Source organism: Grammomys surdaster, unplaced genomic scaffold (assembly GCF_004785775.1).
Source record: "Grammomys surdaster isolate TR1022 unplaced genomic scaffold, NIH_TR_1.0 126660, whole genome shotgun sequence".
NCBI lineage: Eukaryota > Metazoa > Chordata > Mammalia > Rodentia > Muridae > Grammomys > Grammomys surdaster.
Genome location: NW_021621449.1, coordinates 306523 through 330142, shown reverse-complemented (window position 1 = coordinate 330142; position 23620 = coordinate 306523). Strand labels below are relative to the sequence as shown.

The window sequence follows — 23620 nt, the reverse complement described above, 5'->3', positions numbered from 1 at the left end:
GGCGGGGGGCGGGGTCCAAGCGGGCTGTGTGGAGGCTTCAGACCTCGGCGCCATTTAAAGCGGAGAGTTTCCCGGGCGGACGCGCTTCTTCTGCTCGGCTATTCCGTACTCCCTTCTTCGCTGACAGAAGGCGCCTAGTGGGGTGACTGCTCTTTTCTCTCCCTCTCCCCCTCCTCCCAATTCTTTCGGTCTCCTCTCCTCCTGGCCAGAGAAGTAGCGGAGCCCGGGCCCCGCGGTGAGCGGCCCTCCCCTCCCCACAGTTCCCTCCCTCCTCTGCCCCCGGCGCCGGCCAGAGAGGGGAAGAGGTTCGCCAGGCCCGGGGCGGGCGGGGAGGCCTCGGGGACGGGGGGGGCCGCTCCTCAGGCTTCGAGGCTTCGAGGCTTCGGCCCTCAGCATCTAGTGATGGGCGCCCTCTGAGACTGGTCCCCTCTCCGGGGCGCGTGCTGCCTGAGGCGGCGGCCGAGAGACCGGGAACCCGGGCCGCGGCCCTCCTTCCCCTGCGCGGCCCCTCCCACTCCTGTGCCCCGGGCTGCCACCGCCCGGCGTCGGGGCTCGTCCCTCGCGCGCTGTGCCTCCGCCCTCAGGGCCTATCCCGCCGTGCTCGGCGGGCGGCGGCAGCGGCGGGAGCTTCTTAGCCGTCTTCACTTTCGTCGCATCCGCTCGCCTGGGAGCCAATTCCGTGCCCTGCTCCTCATGACTGCGGCGCTTCTGCTGCCACAGCCCTACCGGCCTCCGCTCGCTGCAGGATGGATGCGGACTGTGCGGCGCTAACCCCCGTGGCTCCGCTCCCTCCTCGCCCGCCGACAAGCCCGCCCCGTGAGCCGCAGCAGCCTCGGTGCCAGCAGCAGCAGCCGCCGCAGCCGGACTCAGTGTCCCGCGTCGTCCTCGGGGCGCCTTGTCAGTGCTGAGTGGGAGTCGTCCGGTGGTTCCGAGGCCGCCGTAGGAGCGCTGCCCAGCACTTCTTGGTGGCTTCTCCGGGCCACCCTTTCCCCTTTTCATTCATAAATCCGAGCCCGCATTCTTCACTCCACCGGACCAACCATGTCTGACGGCGCCGCCGGGAAGCAGAGCGGCACTCCAGGCTTCCTGACGCCTCCGGCGCCAGTCCCCAAGAATGGCTCAAGCTCCGATTCTTCCGTGGGCGAGAAACTGGGGGCCACGGGCGCCGACTCGGGAATTGGCAGGACGGAGGAATACCGGCGCCGCCGGCACACTATGGACAAGGACAGTCGTGGGGCGGCCGCCACCACCACCCCCACGGAGCACCGATTCTTCCGCCGAAGCGTCATCTGCGACTCCAATGCCACCGCGTTGGAGCTGCCGGGCCTCCCCCTCTCTATCCCGCAACCTAGTGTACCCGCAGTGGTGCCTCAGAGTGCTCCGCCGGAGCCTCACAGAGAGGAAACTTTGACCGCCACCGTTGCTTCCCAGGTGTCTCAGCAACCCTCGGCTGCTGCCTCCCCTGGGGAACAAGCCGTTGTAGGCTTGGCCACCACGACCGTCCCCAGCAGTACCAGCAAAGACCGCCCGGTGTCCCAGCCCAGCCCCGTAGAGAGCAAAGAGGAGCCACCGCCGTCCAGAGGTGGAAGTGGCAGCGGTGGCGCCAGCGCCAAAGAGCCGCAGGAGGGTAGGAACCAGCAACAGGATGACATCGAAGAGCTGGAGACCAAGGCAGTGGGAATGTCCAATGACGGTCGCTTTCTCAAATTTGACATCGAAATCGGCAGAGGCTCCTTTAAGACGGTCTACAAAGGTCTGGATACCGAAACCACTGTGGAAGTCGCCTGGTGTGAATTGCAGGTAATGCCCCACCTCCTTTTTTCTTATTCGGTCGTTTGGATCCCAAATTTGGCTCGGTTAAGCCAGTTTGTCGAGTTCACTCTTTACTTGTAATTCTCTGACTCTGAGAGGGCGGGGGAGGCCAGTGTCCGAAGAGATTGAAATTGGGAAATTGTGGAACTTTTGTTTAGGTGTTTGGAAAAGATAGGAACTATTAGTGTCAAGAGGGGTTGTTATCAGCCAGGGGGTAAAAAGTCATTTAAGTACAAACTTATGTGTTTAATATCAGGCAGGAGACATGGGATTATTGGAAAAGGGTTTCCCCTTATGCTGGGGATTGAACAAGTGGTGCCTGGACAAGTGCTTTCCCACTGAGCTATATATATCCTCAGCCTTTGGGAAAATTTTTTGCTTTAAGTAAATATCAAACCCTTTTTCCCTGTGCACTTCAGTCTCAGCTGAGTCTCTGCAATAATGAACTGCCTTGTGTGTTTCCATCTCTGAGATCGTGTTGTTAGACAAGACCCTGTACTTTAAGGAACAGCTTTTTTTGATAGCAGCATAGACATTTAGTAGATAATAAAACAGAATTGCTTTCTAGGTGTTAGAGGGCATGCCTGAAAATCCCAACTACTCTAGAGGCCGAGGCAGGAGAACCTCAATTGAGGCTCAAGGCCAGTCTGGCCTGCATAGTGAGACACTGTCTTAAAAACATCAAAACAATCACCTAGTCCTGATCCCCAATTCTCTTTTCTTTCCCTTTAAAAATGAGTGCTTTCAGAGTAGGAAGGTACAGTATGCATCTACCATTATACCACCTACCAGTGCTTAAGCCATGTGGCTAGCTGTGATCTGACACTGTTCATTAGAGTGTCTGTCTTCATCTTAGTCAGTCCATAGTGAATAAAAAGTCCATGCAAAATTGTATAAGTGCTTTGAAAGTTATGATAATACCATCACTGTTGTAATATTGTTATAAAAGATTTTTGTGACAGTGTCCTAAAGTATAGCTCAGACTGTCCTGAACTTGTTGATCCCTCTGCCTCAGCCTCCAGAATAACAGGATTATAAGTTCATGCCACTATGCCAGGGATATAAAAGATGGGTTTGTTTTTTTTTTTTGTTTGTTTGTTTTTGTTGTTGCTTTCGAGACACGGTTTCTCTTATGTAGCCCTGGCTGTCCTGGAACTCACTCTGTAGACAAGGCTGGCCTCAAACTCAGAAATCCTCCTGCCTCTGCTTCCCAAGTGCTGGGATTAAAAGCGTGCGCCACCACTGACCGGCAAAGATTTTTAAATGAAACTTCCCAAGAATCTGAAGGATTACAGTGCTTTCTTCTTTTTTTTTTGTCTCATAGGGAAATTTTCAGGTTATAAATAAAGTGTAGGTATATTCTAGACTTAAATAGATTAGTGCTTGACCTACTATAGCAATAGACAGATGTTATTATGAAGCATCTATATAAATATTGGTTTGTTGGCTCTTGTTTGTATCCAGAAATGAGCACATATTAGTGGTGGAAGCAGAATTTCAGCTACGTCATAGATGAAAAGTGCCACTAATGATTTCTTGTCAAGAAAATGGACCAAACTGAAATAGGATTGGAACGTAACTGAAATAATCTTAGAACTTGATTTACCTAAGAACTAATAAACAAACATCTTGTTTTCCAAATGACCCAAGGCTATGAAATGTGAAAGGAATAATGTTTGGAATTTGCTTCTAAATATCTAGTGAAGGTGAGAGGAATGTAGCCAGCAATTACTCAGCTTCAACAATTATCAGCACATGATTGTTCAGTGCAAGGTAGTCGATTAAGCTTTCCCCTCTACTTCCCTATATGCTTGAAATTTTCTTTTTGGAAATGAGTGTTCGTTTTGTTTTTAACAATGTGAAAGAAAGTTAACACAGGATGTGGAAGCAAACTTGAAATTGGCAAGTTCTTCAGGAACATTTCCCTGAGTTGAACACTTAAAATGGAACTTCTAAGCACAATATGAAGTAAACTAATGCCTTACTAATTTTATAGTGGATTAGAGTTGGAAATGTGACAGGTTGTCTGTTTTTTTTTGTTTTTTTTTTGTTTTTTTTTTTTGTGGTTTTTCGAGACAGGGTTTCTCTGTGTATCCCTGGCTGTCCTGGAACTCGCTCTGTAGACCAGGCTGGCCTTGAACTCAGAAATCTGCTTGCCTCTGCCTCCCAAGTGCTGGGATTAAAGGCATGCGCCACCACTGCCCGGCTTGTTTTGTTTTTTTTCAAGACAGAGTTTCTCTGTGTAGCCCTGGCTGTCCCTGAACTCACTCTGTAGACCAGGCTGGCCTCTAACTCAGAAATCTGCCTGCCTCTGCCTCCCAAGTGCTGGGATTAAAGGCCTGCGCCACCACTGCCCAGCTGACAGGTCTTTTTAAAAAATTACTTTTAGTAGGTTTATTTATTTTGTTTTTTGATATACTGCTTTTTCCCTTACTCTATATAGTGAAGGCTCATTGTGTACTCCAAGCTGGCCTTGAATCCTTGATTCTTCTGCCCCAGTCTCTATAGTGTTGGTATTACAGGCTCGAGCCACACCATGCCAGGCAAACTAACTTACCTCCTTTGTTTGTTTGTTTGTTTGTTTCCTTGGCAAACTTGTCAAAATATGCCTCTACTCCTACTGGTCAGTCATACTCAATAATTGAGATGTAACTGATTTATAGGAAGACAATTCTTTTTGTACAAAGGGTCTATTACTTATCCAGGAATTCAATTGTTCAATTACATTTCATTTATAAATGCTAGCTTTTACTTATACTATTTATTTATTTATTATTTATGTATTTAAATAATTATTTTATGTATATGAGTGCACCGTCTCTGTCTTCAGACACACCAGAAGAGGGCTTCAGATCCCATTACAGATGGTTGTGAGCCACCATGTGGTTGCTGGGAGTTGAACTCAGGATGTCTTAACCCCGAGCCATCTCTCCAGCCCTATTTTTTATCTTTATTATTACTTTTTTTGTTGTTGTTTTGTTTGTTCTTAGGATTGAACTGAGGACCTTTTGCATTCTGGCAAGCTCCTTAACATAGAACTGTATCCATAGCAGTCAGATATTCCACTTTTAAAAGGACTTCTCAGAATGTAGTATGCTTGTTTTACAGACTGATAATTTACTGTCTTAGAACTAATAATAGTTCACAATAATTAATAACTTTAAAGTTCCTCAGTTTTTCTCAGAATTTATTAAGTTTTTGGACTTAGTTCTCTCTCTTTTTGGCTCGTGTGTGTGTGTGTGTGTGTGTGTGTGTATATGTGTGTGTGTATGTGTGTGTGTGTGTGTACAGTCCTGGCTGTCCTGAAACTAGTTCTGTAAATGAGGCTGGCCCTGAACTCAGAGATCAGGCTATCCTCTGCCTTACAGGCGTGAGCCATCACCTCCTGGCTTTGGATTTAGTTCTTTATGTAGATGTGGGTGTGATCACACTAATGAAAAAATCTTACATTGACTTGTTTTTAATAATCGAAGTCACCATTTGGGAGCAGAATGAAATGAGTCTTAGCTTATAGAATGAAGCCATGGTTTTTAGAACTTTTCATGCTTTTTAACCAAGCTTCTGAAAAAAATTTTCATTTTGACTTAAATAAAAAGTCCCTTCCATATTAAAAGTAAACAAATGTGACTCCTAGTATGAGATCATGTAATGACAGTAGTCAGGCAGTATTTTGGGGTTTTGTTTTGTATCATTTTGTTCTAGATCAGAGTATTTGGGTCCAAATTAAAAGTCAAACCTAAGGATAAGTAAAGCTTTGGAAAGAAAAAAAAATACCCATTTGACATTGAGTGCACATTTCCTCCACTCCCCTTTTACCAGGGATTGAACCAAGGCTGGATGAGTACTGTGTTCCATTGAATTAAAAATCTGATTTGCTCAGGATAGCCTTGAACTCCTGCTTTTATCTCCCTAGCAGTGTGATTTTAGGTATGTATTACCATTCCTGGCTTAAAATTTTTTAATGAATTAAAACTAGATGGGCCTTGGGAAATAGTTCATTAAGTAAGGATCCCTGCCACTAAGCCTGATGTCCAATAGTTCAATCTCTAGCACCCACATTGTGGTAGGAGAGAGCCAGCTTGTGAAAGTTGTTCTCTGACCCCTGCACTCTTGCTGTGGCACATGTGTACCTACATAAATAAATAGATACAAAATTGGATGAAATCAGGCTATACTTGTTTTTAAAATCATAGGGCATTAAGTAATTTAGCTTTGGTTAAAAAATAACAAACATTAAAATGGTTATGATCCAGTAATTTGGAAGGTATTTAAGGCGATAACAAGTTAGGCCTGGTAGCAGAGACCTATTATTTTAGCTGATCAAGGAGGCTGAAACAGTAAGATCACAGGTTCAAGGCCTGTCTAGACTGCAGAGTAAGTTTTAGGTCAGCCTGAACAACTTAGTGAGACTGTAACTCAGAACAAGAATCAGAAAGAGAAGAGAGCTGGGGATGTAGTTCAGTGGTAGAGTACTTTAATTGTTAGAATATTTGTTTAATATCCATAAAATTCTGAGTTCACTTCTCAGTATCACAAAAGGTAAAGGAAACAGCTATGGTTACCAAAATAAAACTTGCCAGCCAAATTTCTGGCATAGATATACTCTTTAGGGCCTATCCCATCCTAAGGAGTTTTTGGCAGTTGGTAGCTTCTCTGAGAGGGAAATCATTTTATCTTTTTTTTCTTTTTTTGGTTTTTAGAGACAGGGTTTCTCTGTGTAGCCCTGGCTGTCCTGGAACTCACTCTGTAGACCAGGCTAGCCTCGAACTCTCAAACTCAGAAATCTGCCTGCCTCTGCCTTCCAAGTGCTGGGATTAAAGGCATGCGCCACCACTGTCCGGCTTTTATCTTTTATCATGACGTTCCCAATTGTTAGGTTTCTCATGTGCAGTCCCAAACCCATGCAACAACAAATTGGATTTGGTAGGCTATTTTTAAAGAGTCAAAGAGTTAAGGGGTATATGTTGGGGGGCATATAAAGGGACTTGGAGAGGAGAAGTAGTGGTGGATATATATTTGATTGTATACATGTTAACATGCTGAAGAATAAAGAAGAATTAATTTTTTTCTTTTTTTTAGAAAGGCCAGGCTGTCATGGTGCACACCTTTAGTTCCAGCACTTGGGAGGCAGACACAGGCTGATCTTTTGAATTTGAAGCCAGCCTGGTCTACATAGTGAGTTTCCAGGAAATCCAAGACTACACAGAGGAACCAAAAAAGAAAGAAAAAAAAAATCAAACAAAAACCCAAACTACATTTGTAGCCTCAGTAGATAACTAATTAGTAATTTCAAATGAAGTAATACTAATTCTGTGTAGAAGTGGCTGTCAGATTTCTAAAGTCCTCTAATAAATGGCAAATTTAATTTTTATCACTTCATATGGAGATCTAGACTTTGGAGGATCAATGAGTGGGGTGTACAAAATCAAACTTCCTATTAGGTTATTTTTAGAGTCACAACACTAGCTACCAAAACAAGCATCTGTTTTCAATAATAAATAGGTAATACTTTGATACCATAGTCTTAAGTAATAACTGAGAACTCTTAAAACAAGAATTCTTTTATCAGGACCTATTAGGCAAAAAAGCACTTTAATTTGGTCAGCTGGGTGCTGCTGGAAATGTTCCTAGGGTGTTCTGTAGAATTTACTCTTCTGGAGGCTTGGATAGTTGGTGGGAGCATGCTTATTAGGAAACAGTATAATTTGCTTTAAGAAAACAAATGTAGACCTAGTAATTTACTTATTTCTGACATTTTTCTCACAGATTGTCTCTAAATAGTGAGTTTCCTTAATGCTGTATGTATTGATGAGTTTTTTCAGCTCTACCTTAAAAGAAGTAAAAGTTGTAATTTTTGTTTACACTCCAGTTCATTTAGTGCCTATATCTTAAACTGTCTTTTACTAAGTTATGGTTTGAGTTCCTAAGTACATGACTTTTTGTTTGGTTTGGTTTTTCCTTTTTGAGATAGGGTTCTCTGTGTAGCTCTTGCTGTCCTGGAAGTTGATCTGTAGACCAGTCTGGTTTGTACTCAGAAATCCACCTGCTTCTGCTCCCCAAGTGCTGGGATTAAAGGAGTGCACTACCATGCCTGGCTCCAAAGTATAGGATATTAATGTTTCAAGATTAGCAGTGCTACAAAAATGGGATGTGGTCCTGTGACTCAAACCACAATTTAATCCTTTGCTAGCTTTAAAATAACCCATTGAACTGACTCTCCCCATTTGATTGTTTTGGTTTTTAATTTTGAGATAAGGGCTTACTTTATACCCTAGGCTGACCTAGAACTCACTATGTAGCTTAGGCTGGTCTCAAACTCAGAAACAATTAGAAACAATATGATTTTGGTTAGGTAAGATTGGATTTAAGATGTATATTAACTTGATATCGTGGTACAAACCTGTAATTCTAACAATCATTTAGTAGAGCCTGGATTTGAATGCAATGTATTTTTTAGGAGGCTGAAATAGTAAGGTCTAATACAAGTTTGGGATTAGCCTAGCTACAGAATTACAAATACATTGTTCTAAACAAAATAAACCCTAAAATTCATATTTAATGCTGTAGGAAATAACTATTGCTGAGAATTGTATTTAGTTGACTTTTAAAAATTGTTCTTTTTCAGTCGGGCAGTGGTGATGCACGCCTTTAATCCCAGCACTTGGGAGGCAGAGGCAGGTGGTTTTCTGAGTTCAAGGCCAGCCTGGTCTACAGAGTGAGTTCCAGGACAGCCAAAGATTCACAAAGAAACCCTGTCTCGAAAACAGACAAACAAAGAAAATTGTTCTTTTTCATAGTCTCAATTTAAATTTGTCATGTTTCCTTATTTATCTTTTATTCTCACCAAAATTAACATAGTTATTCCTAGTCTAAGAACTTGGAAAGAGGTTTTATTGTATAAAAGATAAGTGAGAATATAATGTTAACCTGGTGACTGATTTTATTTCTTCACATTAAAAATTCAAGTGCAAGATCGTGTGAAATTTACCCTAATTCATTCTTTGGTACTTGCTATTAAACCAAAACTGGGCTTCTGTATTCAGAATTTAAATCTTGTTGTTAGTTGAGATTTCTGGTAGGTAGCTTTAAATTTTTTTCTTTTAGATCAGCGGTTGTCAATATCATATTTACATTATAATTCATAACTAGCAAATTCCAGTTATGGAGTAGTAGTGAAAATAATTTTATGTTAGGCGGTAATCACAACATGGGGAACTATATACTTTAAAGGGTTGTAGCGTTAAGGAAGGTTGAGAATCAATGTTTTGGATAATACTGATGGCAGAACAAATGAAATAATTTCTGAAAATACTTGAAATAATAATCACTACTGTATAGTAGAATTTTGGTATGTCAGTTTTTTTGTTGTTGTTGTTTTGTTTTGTTTTTTTCTTGAGACAGAGCTTCTCTGTGATAACCCTAGTTGTCCTGGAACTCCTTTTGTAGACCAGGCTGGCCTGGACCTCACACGGATCCACCAGCTTCTGTGTTGGGATTAAAGGTGTATGCCATCATATTCAACATTATTATTATTAAGATTTATTTATCTTATGTATACGAGTACACTGTAACTGTTTTCAGACACGAAAGAAGAGGGCATCACATCCTATTACAGATGGTTGTGAGCTACCCTGTGGTTGCTGGGAATTGAACTCAGGACCTCTTACCAGGGCTCTTAGTACACACCTTTAATACCAGCAGAGGCAGGCTTATCTCTCTAAGTTTGAATCTGGTCTACAGAGTGAGTTCCAGGACAGCCTTGGTTGGTACACAGAGAAACCCTGTCTTGAAAAATCAAAAGGAAAAAAATGGAAGATAGAAAGAGGTGAGGCTTAGTATGATCTCAGTTTTGATTTGAAGAGGTCAAATTTTCAAGTGAACAAAATAAAAACTAGGTTGCCAGCAGGGCAGTGGTGTCACACACCTTTAATTCCAGATATTGAGGCAGGTAGACAGACCTGAGTTAAGGCCTGCCTGGTCAAAACCCTGTCTCAAAAAACCAACCCAACCCAACCCAACCCAACCAACCAACCAACCAACCAACTAAACAACCAACCAACCAACCAACCAACCAACCAACCAAAAACAGGACTGCAGAGATAACTCATAGGTTGGTAGCACTGACTGCTCTTTCAGAGGTCCTGAGTTCAATTCCCAGCAACCACATTATGGCTTACAACCATCTGTAATGGGATCTGATGCCCTCTCCTGGTGTGTCTGATAGCTATAGTGTATTCATATAAATAAAATAAATCTTTAAAAAAAAACCAAACTAAAACCTAGGTTGCCTGTATTCGTCGCTTTGCCACTTGATTCTCATTGCCTTGGGTGAATTCTATGTAAATCATTGTATTTGTACAGCCAGTATAAAGAAAACCTGCTTTAGCCAGGTGTGGTGGCAATAACTAATTCTCAGCACTTGGGAGGCTGAGACAGGAAGAGTGCTGTGAGTTAGAGTCCTGGGCTACAGAGTGAGACTCTGCCTCAAACAAAGTAGCTCAAACTTGGTCCATAAATATTAGGTGTGATTATACAGTGTCATTTTTATGTTGTTGTTTTGAGGTTATCTATGACTATTCCATACACAGATAAATAAATAAATAAATGTACACACACACACACACACATACACACATATATATAAAAGCTGAAGCATTGAGGGTTTGTGAGATGGCTCAGCAGGTAAGGCTGATTGCCACTGGTCTATTGACCTGAGTTTGATTCTAGGGACTCACATAGTAGAAGGAGAAAGTGGAATCCTGAAAGTTGTCCCCTGACCTCCACAAATGTATAGGAGCATGTGTACTTCAGTGCATCTATGGCCTTGAGAGGGCAGCTTTTAGGACAGTTCTTTTCTTTCATTATGGGTTCCAGGGATGGAACTTTGGGTTGGCAGGTACTTTTACTACTGAGGTATCTGATCTGTCCAAAAAGCAAGATTTTAAGTAAATTCTGTTATACAGAAAGTTTTGAATTATTGTTTGTAGTATATTTTGCTTTTTTAAATTTTTAAACAAAAAGTTTAAATACTATACATACATATGTAGTACTTTAGGCTTTATATTTAAGAGTGCTTGCAAAGTGAATTCTTTATAACTACTGAGGAAAGGTAATTAAAAATTATTGAAAGTTACTTGCTTGCCTCACACCACTGTATAAATTATTTGTAACTTTACAGCTACACTACAGGGCAGATAATATAGTTTCTTGACTTATATTTGAGGACACAAATTCAGGTTTAACTACTTGTTTAAGATCACTGATATGCTCAGGGCTTGCTGGCACTGCCTATAATCCCAGCACTAGGGAGGCAGAGACAGGTGGATCTCTGAATTCCAGGCTATCCAGTGGTACATAGTGAGATCTTATATCTTAGTTCTTGTTCTTTCTATTAGAAAGTCTTTTCTGGAAGAAATCAGTTTGAATTTACTGGAATTCTAAATCTTGTTCCATTTTAGCAATTATTTATAATGTCACACATGTTATACTTCTTCCTGAAACAAATCTCTATTTAAATGGCCTTTTAGGCAATATATACATATAGATTTTAGAAGGTTTGTTTTATTAATTTAATGTGCTTATAAAATTTTAGATATTATAGATACTGGTTATTGTTGAAAATATTACTTCTGTCAGGCTTAAGTGTTTAAAGAGAAAAATATTTTTTTTTTTGGTTTTTTGAGACAGGGTTTCCCTGTATAGCCCAGGCTGTCCTGGAACTCACTCTGTAGACCAGGCTGGCTTCGAACTCAGAAATCACCTGCCTCTGCCTCCCAAGTGCTGGGATTAAAGGCCTGCACCACCACTGCCAGCAGCATTTAACTTTTAAGTTTTGGTTAGCTTCATGTTCTATTGTCTATCACAAACTGACCCTGTTAAAATGCTATAAAAGAACTGACATTTTAGTAAATTTACTACTTCCTTTTAAAAATACTGTAGCACTTTTTCTGGTGTTGTTCACTATCATTCTTTATATTTATAGACAGTTCTTTTGTTGTTGCTGAACAGAGAAATATTGCATTTAACATTTTTCTTTTTAGTTTGTAGTGCTTTGATCATTTGATATTATGAAAATTGGATTCTGTTCTTTTAAGTATTTCTCTAGTCATTTTGCAGCATATCTCTATCAGAAATAATTTCTTCTCATGTTCTTTGAGTATTGTAGTTGTTGGCAGGAAAGACAAATAGAAGTTACTAATGGCTTCAAGTGTCTGGAAAAACAACACTCAGGAGGCAAAGACAGGTGGATCTGAGTTTGAGACCAGCCTGGACTACAGTTTTGAGTTCCAGGACAGCCAGGGCTATATAGAGAAACCCTGTCTTGAAAAGCCAGCCAACTGATCAACCAAACAAATAAAAACTTGCAAATAAAAAAATCACACATCAAAATTAACCAGATCCAAAGTCTATATACATCTCAGTAAAACTTCTGTACATTTCAAATAGCCCTTTTGAAGCTGTGGCACGTGTTGGCTTTTTCACTTTAACTATCCAATATATATTTAATGTACTTACACCAAAAATGAAAAATTTGTGACAGAGACAGAACTAGAAAAACAATTAACTTAATGTTCTCTTTCGTAACATGTATCCATCCATCACCTGCATTCAGTCCTCCTTCATTCCCTAATAGTTACCTTTTCTTGGACTTGCGTCCGTATGTTATACTGTACTCAAATGTACATTTGTTTACATGTACACATACTATCACCTAGATTCTGCATATGAGGGAAAGGGAGCAGGTTTTTTTGAGAATGTATAACCTTACTTAAATATACACTGTAAGTCCATTTTCTTACAAGTCTTGTGATTACGTTAGTGCTAAACAGTATTCCATATATGTGTTTATATATACTAAACTTCCATCATCTATTGATGGACAACTAGGTTCATTCCAGTTCTTTGCTTTAGTTAATAAAGTAGCAATATACATGTTTTTCTTTTTCTTGATTTACTAGAAAAATCATTTCCCTGGGCTGGGTATATAATTTGTAGAGTGCTTGCCCAGATGGTGTGGAGGTGCATGGCTGCAATCGTAGCACTTGATAGGTATCAGCTCTATAACTAAAATTTTGGTCTTTAAAATTTATAGTTAAGTTCTTATCCAAGTGTGTATTATTTTTAAGTTCTTAAGAGATCTTGGGATGTTTCGTCTACAAATGGAAATATTTAGTTAAGACTATAAGAAGTTTATCACTTGCTATATTATCATTTTGAACAAAGTTTTAAGTCATTCTTGAAAACTGCCAAATTTTATTTTTGTCTTCTACTTGTGGGTTTTTTTTTTTTTTTTTTTTTTTGGTTTTTCGAGACAAGGTTTCTCTGTGTAAGCCTGGCTGTCCTGGGACTTAATCTGTAGAACTCAGAAATCCACCTGCCTCTGTCTCCCAAGTGCTGGGATTAAAGGTGTGCACCACCACTGCCTGGCTGGGATTGGAGTTTTAAAAAAATGGTTGTGAACTTCCATATGGGTGCTGGAAATCAAACTTGGGTTAGCTGGAAGAATAGCTCAGTGTTCTTTTAACCACCAAACCATCTCTCCTGCCCTTCTCAGAAAATTTTGTAAAAGCCAAGTATTAGGGGCTTAAAATAACATCGACAGTGTATTGTTGGATCTGACCTGGTGGTGCACACCTTTAATCTCAGCATTCAGGAAAAAGGCAGATGGATCTTTGTCAGTTTGATGCCAGTCTGGTTTACATATTTATTAAGTTCCAGGCCAACCAGGGCTACATAAGGAGGTCCTGTGTCAACAAATAACAAATAAACCAAACTGCTGGGTATGATTGATTAAACAAACACATGTATCCTAGCATTCTAGAGGCAGAAGCTTAGTTTTGTGTATTGACTAAGCTTGGAGGTGGAGAAGGTTTAGTGTGTTTTTCACTTACTTTCTTACTTATTTTTACATGCATACATAAAGGACACATGCCACAGCATGTGTTTGTAAGTCTGTAACATCTGACAATTGGCAGGAATTGGTGGTTCTCTCCCCTTAAACCATGTGAGTTATGGAGATTCATGGTTGATATTGTTCTCTCACTGGCCCAAGAGTTACTGTAAACATTTTGAACAGTTACATCATAGTTTCTTATGGACATACATAATTTATCTCATTTCCTGCCTAACTTAGATTATTATGTTATTTTCTATTACAAATCCAGTCTCCCAGTCTTACTCAGGTTATGCCAGAAATAAAGCTTTGTTTTTTCCCCAAGAATTGTATTTGTTTATTTGGGGGAGCTTGAATGTGGAGATCAGAGTTCAGGAGTGAGTTCTCTTCTTCCACCAACCAGTGGGTTCTGGAGAATTGGACTCAGTTGGCAGGCTTTGTAACAAAGGACCTTTACTCACTGAACCCTTTCTTTAGCCTATCTGCAAATATTTTTCAATGCTGTTTTTGTTGTGGTGGGGATCAAATCCAAGGACTTGCACATGCTATGCAAGTGTTCTACCGACCTTTAGCCCTGTTATTATTAATGCAAATTTATTGTTTTGAGGTTATGGTCTTAATTTGTTATCTTGCTTCAGACTACAGAACAGCTAAGTTTACAAATGTGTTATATAAATGTTAGAAGTGCTGAAATTTGATGCCAGTAGCATAGTGTACTTAAATCATCAGATAGTTCAGTCATCTTAACTCTTACTTTTATTTTATTTTTTTATCCTTTACATAAAGTATAGTAAATCTTCTTCTTTTTTTTTTTTGGTTTTTCGAGACAGGGTTTCTCTTTATAGCCCAGGCTGTCCTGGAACTCACTCTGTAGACCAGGCTGGCCTCGAACTCAGAAATCCGCCTGCCTCTGCCTCTGCCTCCCAAGTGCTGGGGTTAAAGGTGTGCGCCACCACCGCCCGGCTTATAGTAAATCTTCTAAAGTTGCTAAATTGCAGATTAAAAAAATATTCCTCATAGTGATTTTAAAAAGTTTTTATGGTGGGCTGGAAAGATGGCTTAGTGTTTAAAATCACCTATTTTTGTTTTGCACCTGGGCTTGGTTCCTTCCACACACATGGTATCTCACTACCATTTGTAACTCCAGTTCTAGGGGATCCAACACCCTCTCCTGGCCTCCAAGGACACCAGGCACACATGTGGTACATATTTATACATGCAGGGAAACATACACTTAAAAATAAACTGCTTAAAAATTGATTTGCTTTTGTGGATATATTATGTATACTTTCAGTGATATTAGTATGATTATTGTCTTGAGTAAATTAAGATATTCATTATGATGAGGTACATGGTACATCAAATAATATACTATTAGAAATACTATAATTACATCATTTCTCTTTAAATTTCTGTTATGGTGAGTTGTGGCTTCAATAGCAGCTTCTTGGTAGGATCTAATGTGAAATTTTATTAAACCGAAGTGTAGATGCAAAAAACTTTTTGTTAAGAACATCATTTCTCTTTAAATTTCTGTTATGGTGAGTTGTGGCTTCAATAGCAGCTTCTTGGTAGGATCTAATGTGAAATTTTATTAAACCAAAGTGTACATGCAAAAAACTTTTTGTTAAGAATAGGTTAAAAATTGTAGTTTACATATATTTTAATTTAGATGCTATTTTTGTATATGGTGTGAGTCTATACATGTGTTTATGTATGATGGTATGTATGTGCCATACATAATGTGGGTATGGAGGTCAGAGAATAGTAACCCGGGTGGTTTTCCACCTTGTTTGAGGCAGAATCTCTTTGGTTTGCTACTGTACTATCTATGTAAGACTAGATGGGCTGCAACATTTTTTGGAGATTTCTTCTGTCCGCACCTCCCATTTTGGTCTAGGAGTGATGAGACATTTGCCTTTTTATTTTGAATGGGTTCCAAGGATCCAAAATTAGGTCTTAAACTTTGCACAGCCATCTCCCTAGCCCATATTCTCAGTTAGTACTTGTGACAAATAAGTAGGCAATGTCATTTTAGAGATAAAGAAGCTGAAATTAAATAATCTACCAAGACCACAACTAGCAAATAATAGGGCTGGGAGTTGACCCCAGATCTTTTTTATTTTATTTTTTTAACCTTTCCATTCTCTAAGGTTGAGAATCCTCTTAGCTTTATAATTGCCTTGTTAGTAGATATTAAAACTAATAGTTCAATTTGTTTATGGACTAAAGATTGAAGTGATTTTTCAGTATTCAATTTGGTGTTTGATGTTCTATTTTAAACATTTGAATCTGAAATTAGGTTTCAGTGTGCTCTTAGTTTGTATGGCATTTGTAGCTGAGCTGTATTTTGGGGGGATAAGTCACATTGTATGATTGGTTTTCCAAGGAATTGGAAGAGGCTGGTTTAAAAAAAAAATAAAAAAGAGGAACTGTGAATAGGAATGTGAAATTAAACTAGAACACTCTGAGTCATAATTGTTGACTAGTGTTTACAAAGACCTGGTCATATAGGGTAGGTATTCAGGAACTTCAAAGATAAAAGATTGGACTAAATGACCTCCTGGGCACTTAATTACTGCTCGTCTGTGATTTATTGAGAATTATGTGCCTGTGTTATTGTCATTCCAGAATGGAATGTAGTATTACTTCTATCTAGTTACACTTTTGTAGCTCAAGGGTAGCATTCATGAGGTTCAGTTCCCAGTTTATGTTAGCATTTGGGGGTTTTAAGTTTTTTCTTTTTGAAAAGTTAGATCTTTATCAGTTAAGTCCTTGCTTTACTTTAGAATAATCATGAATCAAGAATCTTGAGATAGAGCTAAATATGGCTATCTAAGAGTGATTCAGGTGATATGACTCATACGTTTGGTGTGTGTGTGTTTTGCTGGAGATTGAACACACAGGGCCTTGTGCATATTAGGCAAGTATTCTATCACTGACCTGCTACACAAGAATCAATACATTTTTTTTTTGAGAAGATTTTTTTGTGTTGTTTAATTTTGAGGTGGTGTCCCACAGCAGAGGTTAGCCTTGAATTCCTAATCCCCCTTCCTTTTCCTCCCAGATGCTAGGATTAATTATAGTCTTGTGCCACAACCTCAGCTTAATTATATTTCAGAAAAATGTGTAAGTGAACCTTTGGTAGCCTTTAATTTGATATATAAGAGGATTTTCTGTTCTCATTTAGAATTCGTAAGTATGTTAGTATGAGTTTAATAGCACAAACAGCATTTTTGTAAATTGAACTTTAGATGAAAAGTAGTGTACTTAAAAATGTGATGAAAGTGGGGGTGGGTTGACAATTTGAGTGGTGATACAAGAGTAGAGAGTTGGAGAGAGTGGTGAGGAGAGGGGAACAGCAAATAGGAGCAAAGCCATATACATATAAAAATGCCACAGTGTAGCTCATTGTATGCTCACTAAAAACATAAAATTAAATAAAGTGCTATTTACAATAAAAATGTCTTAGGCAAGCAATGGCTCAGTGACACTTAATGCAGAGCTTGGCAACCTAAAGTTGTATCACTGGAACCCATGTAAAGGTGGTAGGAGAGAGCGTCACACAGTTCAGTTACCTTTTGGCCCCATCATGAAAACCATGGTACATGTGTTCAAATACACATCATGCATGCACACACAATACTAATAATAAAATGTAAAGTCTCTCTGACTGCATATGGCAAGCTTGAAAAATATGACATTTTATCTTGTTTTAGAGATAAAGAACTTAGATACTCAAGTTAGCTACCCTTTTCTCTTGCTTGTACTTTTTTTTTTCAAATTACCCATATTTTACTAGTTTTACTCATTAAAGAGTCAGTGTGTCTGCCATTCTCATTGCTGAATATTCTTTCATGTTTGTGATTTTGTTGATAGTCATTGATAGAACTGCTTAAAAGTGAACAGATAATGTCTATAGAATAATTGAAAACACTTTGGAGGGTGATTTCTTTGCATGCAGTACCATAAGTTTATTATGAGTATTGGAAAAGGGGGGATAGTAGTATATCTTTGGTTGTACAGTAGTTATGAGCTACTCTATGCTTGTAATATTTGTTTTTTTTTATATAGAGAGAATCTTTTTCTAACTCAATTTTGTGTATTGATTTGACTTTTTTTTGAGACAGAATTTCACTGTGTAACCAAGGTTGCCCTTTAACTCTTTTTGAGGGCCAGGCTGGCCTCGAACAGCCTCCTGGCTGTAGGGATTATAGGCCTGTGCTACCATGATCTGCTAGCAAATCCAATTTTAACTTAATTTTTGTGTGTTTTTTATTGATTCAGTTATTAGCAAAAATTTATTAGGTGATGGGAATAAGGTCTTTTGCATATCCTAAGATCTTGCTTTTTTAAAATGAAAGCTTAATTTATTTTAATAGTAAGATATAATACAGATAACAAAAATGGAGAATGATTCAATTCCATTTTGTAGTGAATTGCTTCTGAATTTAGATAATATAAGAAAGGAGATTTTTAATTATATTTATAACCATGGCTATGCATTTCTAAACAAGTGTGTTGCATTCCTAAATGTAGTGTGCTGCATGCACTACTGAGCATAATGTGAAAAGAAAAGTGCCATAAAAAAGCTAAGTACCAAGTAACTAGCTAGAAAAAGCTTTTAATGGGATGGCTGGCGTGGTCATTAACCTGGTACAATAGTACCAGGGAAAGTGATCACATGTACTAGAGTGCAATTTGTTTTAGTGATTAGCACCCAAAATAAGAGACTCAGAATTCAGATTTAAATGCTAATGTGGTTTTCTACAGCCTAATTTAACTTAGTTTAGGAGGCTTGGTTCATATGTAAACTATAAAAGAATGATGCATTGTTAATAAAGATCCAGTCAACTTTAGGCCTTTTGTCTTATACTTCTAATTCTTTGATTCAGTTTTAGTTCTGAGACTTTTTTCTAGATATTTGGATGTATAGTATGGTTTGTTATAGTTAAACTTTTTAACTCTTATGATGACTGAGAAGTATTCAGGTATTCTAAGTAACACTTTGACATAAGTGCACATATAAAAAGTCTAAAGTTTCATAAAAAATGAGGGGCACTACTTATAGATTACTCTGAAAAAAATTTAAGGTAAAAATTGTTTTGTTTGTTTGTTTTGTTTTGTATTGAATGTTGAACCCTTGCCTTACACATACTAGGCAAATACTTTATCATTGAGGTATTATCGGTTCCTTTTTTGTTTTATTTTGAGACAGGGTCTTATTAGTTTCCAGATAGTCTTGAATTTGTAATTCGGATGCCTCTGGAATAGCCACTGTTTTTTTGGTCCTTTTGCCTTAGCTTGAAGTTACATCTTTTTGTTTTTAAATAATAATAACAACAGTTACTTTTTAAACTAATTAAACATTGTTGGTAAATATTTGCCACAAAATGAAAATTATTGGCTATATGAATTTTCATTTCTGCCATATATTATTGTAACACAAACCATTTATTTCATTCTTAGGAACAGATGATTATTGTTTTATGTAACCCTGAAGTTTTTTCCATGTAAAGTTCTTTTTTTCTTGTTTTTTCTTTAAGACAGGGTCTCATGCAGCTCTGGAGCAAAGAATGACCTTGAATTCTTAATATGCAGAGACTTAACATCCCCCCCCCCACTTCTGCATACACTGGCTTATTTGGAGCTCCAAATAAGGGGTGGATGCTAAAGATAGTTAAATTATCTATTTTTATTTTAAAGATTTATTTATTTTATTTTTAAAGATTTTTAGTTTTAATTAAGTGTGTATGGTTAGATGGGGAGAGGGTTGTGCATACGTATGCAGTATTGACAGACTAGAAGAGGGCATCCAATCTTGTAGAACTTGAGTTACAGGTGGTTATAAAACACTGATGTGGGCCCTGGAAACTGAAGTTGGATACTCTGCAAGAGTAGGTAGGACATATTCCCAATGATGAGCCATCTCTCCAGTCCCAATCTGTTAGGTTTTTACTTTTACTTTGAATTTAATCTTTATTAATAAGCAGAGTACTGTTTAGCTGTAACAAGATAATGACACTAAAATTTATCAGCAACTTTTTGGACTTGAATTTGAAAGACCAGGCTAGCCATGAACTCCTTGTCTCTGCCTCCCAAGTGCTGGGATTGAAAACATGGGCCACCATTGCCCAAATATAATCATTTTTTATTTTAAAAATATAACACATGATAATTCAGTAAAGTGTACAGTGGGAAATTTACATACATACACACACAAATCTATTCATGAAATCATTATCACAGTCAAGCTGTTTATTAATATTTTCCAAAACTCTAATCACCTGTCACTGTATTAAAATGTGTAGATGTTTTTCCATTTTGGAGTTAATATATCTTAGAGAGTTTCTTTGTTTTTTTTTTTTGTTTTTTGTTTTTGGTTTCTCGAGACAGGGTTTCTCTTTATAGCCCGGGCTGTTCTGGAACTCACTCTGTAGACCAGGCTGGCCTCGAACTCAGAAATCCGACTGCCTCTGCCTCCCAAGTGCTGGGATTAAAGGCCTGCGCAACCAACTCCCGGACATAGAGAGTTTCTAATCTTCAATTTGTGCTGGTGGATTTCTAAGCTGTTGCCTAGATTAGGGTTTTTTTATTTTAGGTATTCTATCTCTGGGTGATATTACAGCCTGATTACCATTTTTTAGTCTTTCTTGATCTCCTTAGTACAAGTATTTTGTTTGTTTGCTTGTTTGCTTTCTTCCCCTTCCTTCCTTTCCCTAACCCCTTTTCCTACCTATCCCTTCTCCCACCTACCCCTTCTCCCACCTACCCCTTCTCCCACCTACCCCTTCTCCTACCCCTTCCCTTCTCCCTTCTCCCTTCTCCTCCCTTCTCCCTTCTCTCTTTTCCCACCCCTTCCCCTACCCCATTTTTCAAGGCAGGGTTTTTGGGTATAGGCCCTCCTGTCCTGGAATTCTCTCTTGCACTCACTCTGTAGACCAAGCTGGCCCCTGAGGTTTTCTGCCTCTGCCTTAAGTGCTGGGATTAAAAGTGTATACTTCCACCGCCAGCTATACTTGCTTTTGACCTCCTGGCGAGGTATGGCATCACCCACAGTGTGCTGGGGTCTTCCTTCATCAAGGAAATGTCTCAAAAGATTTGCCTACAGGCATTTTCTCAATTGAGATTCTTTCTTTCCAGCTGACTTCATTCAACTTGTATCAAGTTGACAAAAAACCTAATCAGCGCATTATATCTTTTGAGAAATAGCATTTGGAAGATAGGGTTTTGAAACCATGAGTGTCTGAATAGCTTCATTCTTCTTTCTCTGTAATTGGTAGTTTGATTATTATATTTTAGATTGGAAATGGTTCTTGTAGATTTTAAAGGAATGCTTTATTTTTAGTTTTTTGTGTTACTTTTGGTTTCTGGTAGGACACTTTGCTATTTCTTTGCTATCTCCCATTCCTGAAAGTTTTTAAAGTTTTTTTTTTTTTCTTGCTTTTAGGTATTGAAATACATTACTATAATGTGCTGTGGTGTAGGTCTATTTTTTTTTTCATGGCTCTTAGTGTCATCAATGGCCATCAATTCTGAGAATTTTCCTCACTTATTTCTTGTCCTTGATTTCTGTTTTGGAACAACCATTTATTTCTCCTAGATGAGTTATCTTTTAATCTTTTGGCTCTCTTTGGGAAATTTTGATTTGACTATGCTATTAATTTTGTTATGATGTGCGTGTGTTTGTGTGTGTATACATATACATATGTGTGTGTGTGTGTATACACATACCTCAAGGAAGTTAAAAAGCATCTCTTTTTCATGTATAAAAGGTAATTTGTTTCTTCAACTTACTAAACATAGAAAAATTATATATATATATTGATTAGAGTACTATATAATGTTTTAATACATACATACATACATACATACATATATTATCCATGTTTTAAAGAGGCTAAGCATATCTTTTCAAACATCATTTTAAGATCCTTTCTTACAGCTTTTTTGAGATGAGTATACATTACTGTTATCTCTAGTCACCCAGTGTGAACTGAACAGCCTCTCAGAACTTCTTACACCCATCCAACTGGTACTTAGTGTTATCGAAAAAACTTTTTCCAATTTTTGATTATTTTATACCATGAAATGGCTGCAAAGTGATACGTTATTATGATTTTGATTTGTATTTGTCTCAGATACCTTCTAATGACCATTGTAGATCTTTTCAGTTCATTTGCCCATATTTTAACTTGATTATTTGTGCTTTTATTATAGTTATAAAAGTTTTCAATATAGATCATACAAATCTTTTTTTTTTTCCAGAGATATGGTTAGCAAACTTTTTTGTTTGCTTTTTGGGTTGTGTTTTCAATTTCTTGGTAGTGTGGTACCCTACCTTAACCATCCCCTGTGTACCCCAACCTCTAAGTAAAAAACCAGGAGTAGCCCAAGGGTTTAAAGATTGTTTTGTTTTGTTTTTCCTCACATTGAAAAAAGACTTTAGGTATATGGGTATTTTTGTTTGTTTTTTGGGTATATGGATATTTTTGTTTGTTTTTTTGAGACATGGTCTTGTATATCCTGACTAGCCTGGAATTCGCCGCACAGACCTGGAAAACCTCAAAACATCTGCCAAAACATCTTGTTGTCCCCATTTCTCATTTTTACTCAGCCACCCTGTTTTGATTCTTTCTCTTGTACCATTCTATCAAATTCCCGAGTGCCTGATTTACAAGAACAAATTTGGACTTTGTACCTCCTTGTATTAGTTAACCTCCTTTCCTTTTTTTTTTCATTTTTGGGACAGGATCTCATGTGGCCCAGTGAACTGACTTTTTGTATAGTCTTGAATTCTTGATATTCCTGACTCCCTGATTTATTTCTTCCCTCTTCTCTCCCCTCCCTCCCTCACTCCTTTCCTTTTTTCCCCCATTCCTTCACATTCTATCTTCTCATGTGTATGTGTGTGAGGTTAGTGCTTGTATAAAGATGAGAGGAAAACTTGGGAGTCAGTTTTCTCTTTCACCATGTGCTCCCTGGATTGAACTGAGGCTGTCGGCCTTGGTGGCCAGCTTCTTTATTCCCTTAGCTGTCTCACTGGCCCTTGAGTCAACCTTCTAAGTGCTGGTTTTACAGATGTATATCTTTGGTTTCTCTTGTATTTATTTATTTTTTTTAAAGAATTATTTTATGTATGAGTACACTGTAGCTGTCTTCAGACATACCAGAAGAGGGCGTCAGATCCCGTTACAGATTGTTGTGAGCCACCATTTTGTTGTTAGGAATTGAACTCAGGACCTCTGGAAGAGCAGTCAGTGCTCTTAACCACTGAGCCATCTCTGCAGCCCCTGATTTTTCTGTTATATTCTTCATTTTTCTCTCACATTGTATTGTATGCATGTGCGTGCACGAGCATGTGTACATATGGAGGCCAGATCTTGAAATGACCCAAGTTCAATTCCCAGCAATGTGGGAAGTAAGAGCCTCACTGTGTAATAACAAATTCCAGAGACTATTGAATATGAAGCAGTTTTTAATATATCATTCTGCAGAAAGGGACTCCAGAATAGAGAAAAAGCAAAAATGTCTGGTGTGCTAAAATGACACAAGACTTTCTGATTTATTTGGTTTACATTATCTCATCTTTTCCCCTTCATTCTTTCATATCATATCCAATTTCTTTGGGATTTTTGCAGGCTTTTCTGTCCTCCTAAATCTGGACTACACACAAATTTGCTGCACACATGGTCTTTTGTTGTTGCTGTGCCCCTTTTGCAGATCTGTTCCGGAACCCTTCTTTAACATTATAAAAATATTTTGTTAAATATATTTAATATTCACAGATTTTATTAAATGTAATCTTAAAATATTAAATGTATCTGCTGTCTTGCTAATAAGAGAAAGATGCATGATGATAAACTTTTGAGTGTATTTACACATGAAAGTACTTTTAAAAGCTAATTTTTTGTA

General features: G+C 38.5%; 1 protein-coding gene across 6 annotated transcripts in view; it reads left to right on the top strand.

Annotated features, from left to right (window-relative positions):
• Positions 1-857: 857 nt before the first annotated feature.
• Wnk1 (WNK lysine deficient protein kinase 1) overlaps positions 858-23620 on the top strand; it is a 131744-nt gene continuing 108981 nt past the window's right edge. For 2 of the 6 annotated variants that reach the window (XM_028761044.1, XM_028761045.1), the window contains exon 1: positions 858-1800. In XM_028761044.1, coding sequence (XP_028616877.1) covers positions 1042-1800 — 759 coding nt within the window. In that variant the 5' untranslated portion in view covers positions 858-1041. The remainder of the gene's footprint in view (positions 1801-23620) is intronic. The other 4 variants (XM_028761040.1, XM_028761039.1, XM_028761042.1 and 1 more) reach the window with 3 other exon arrangements.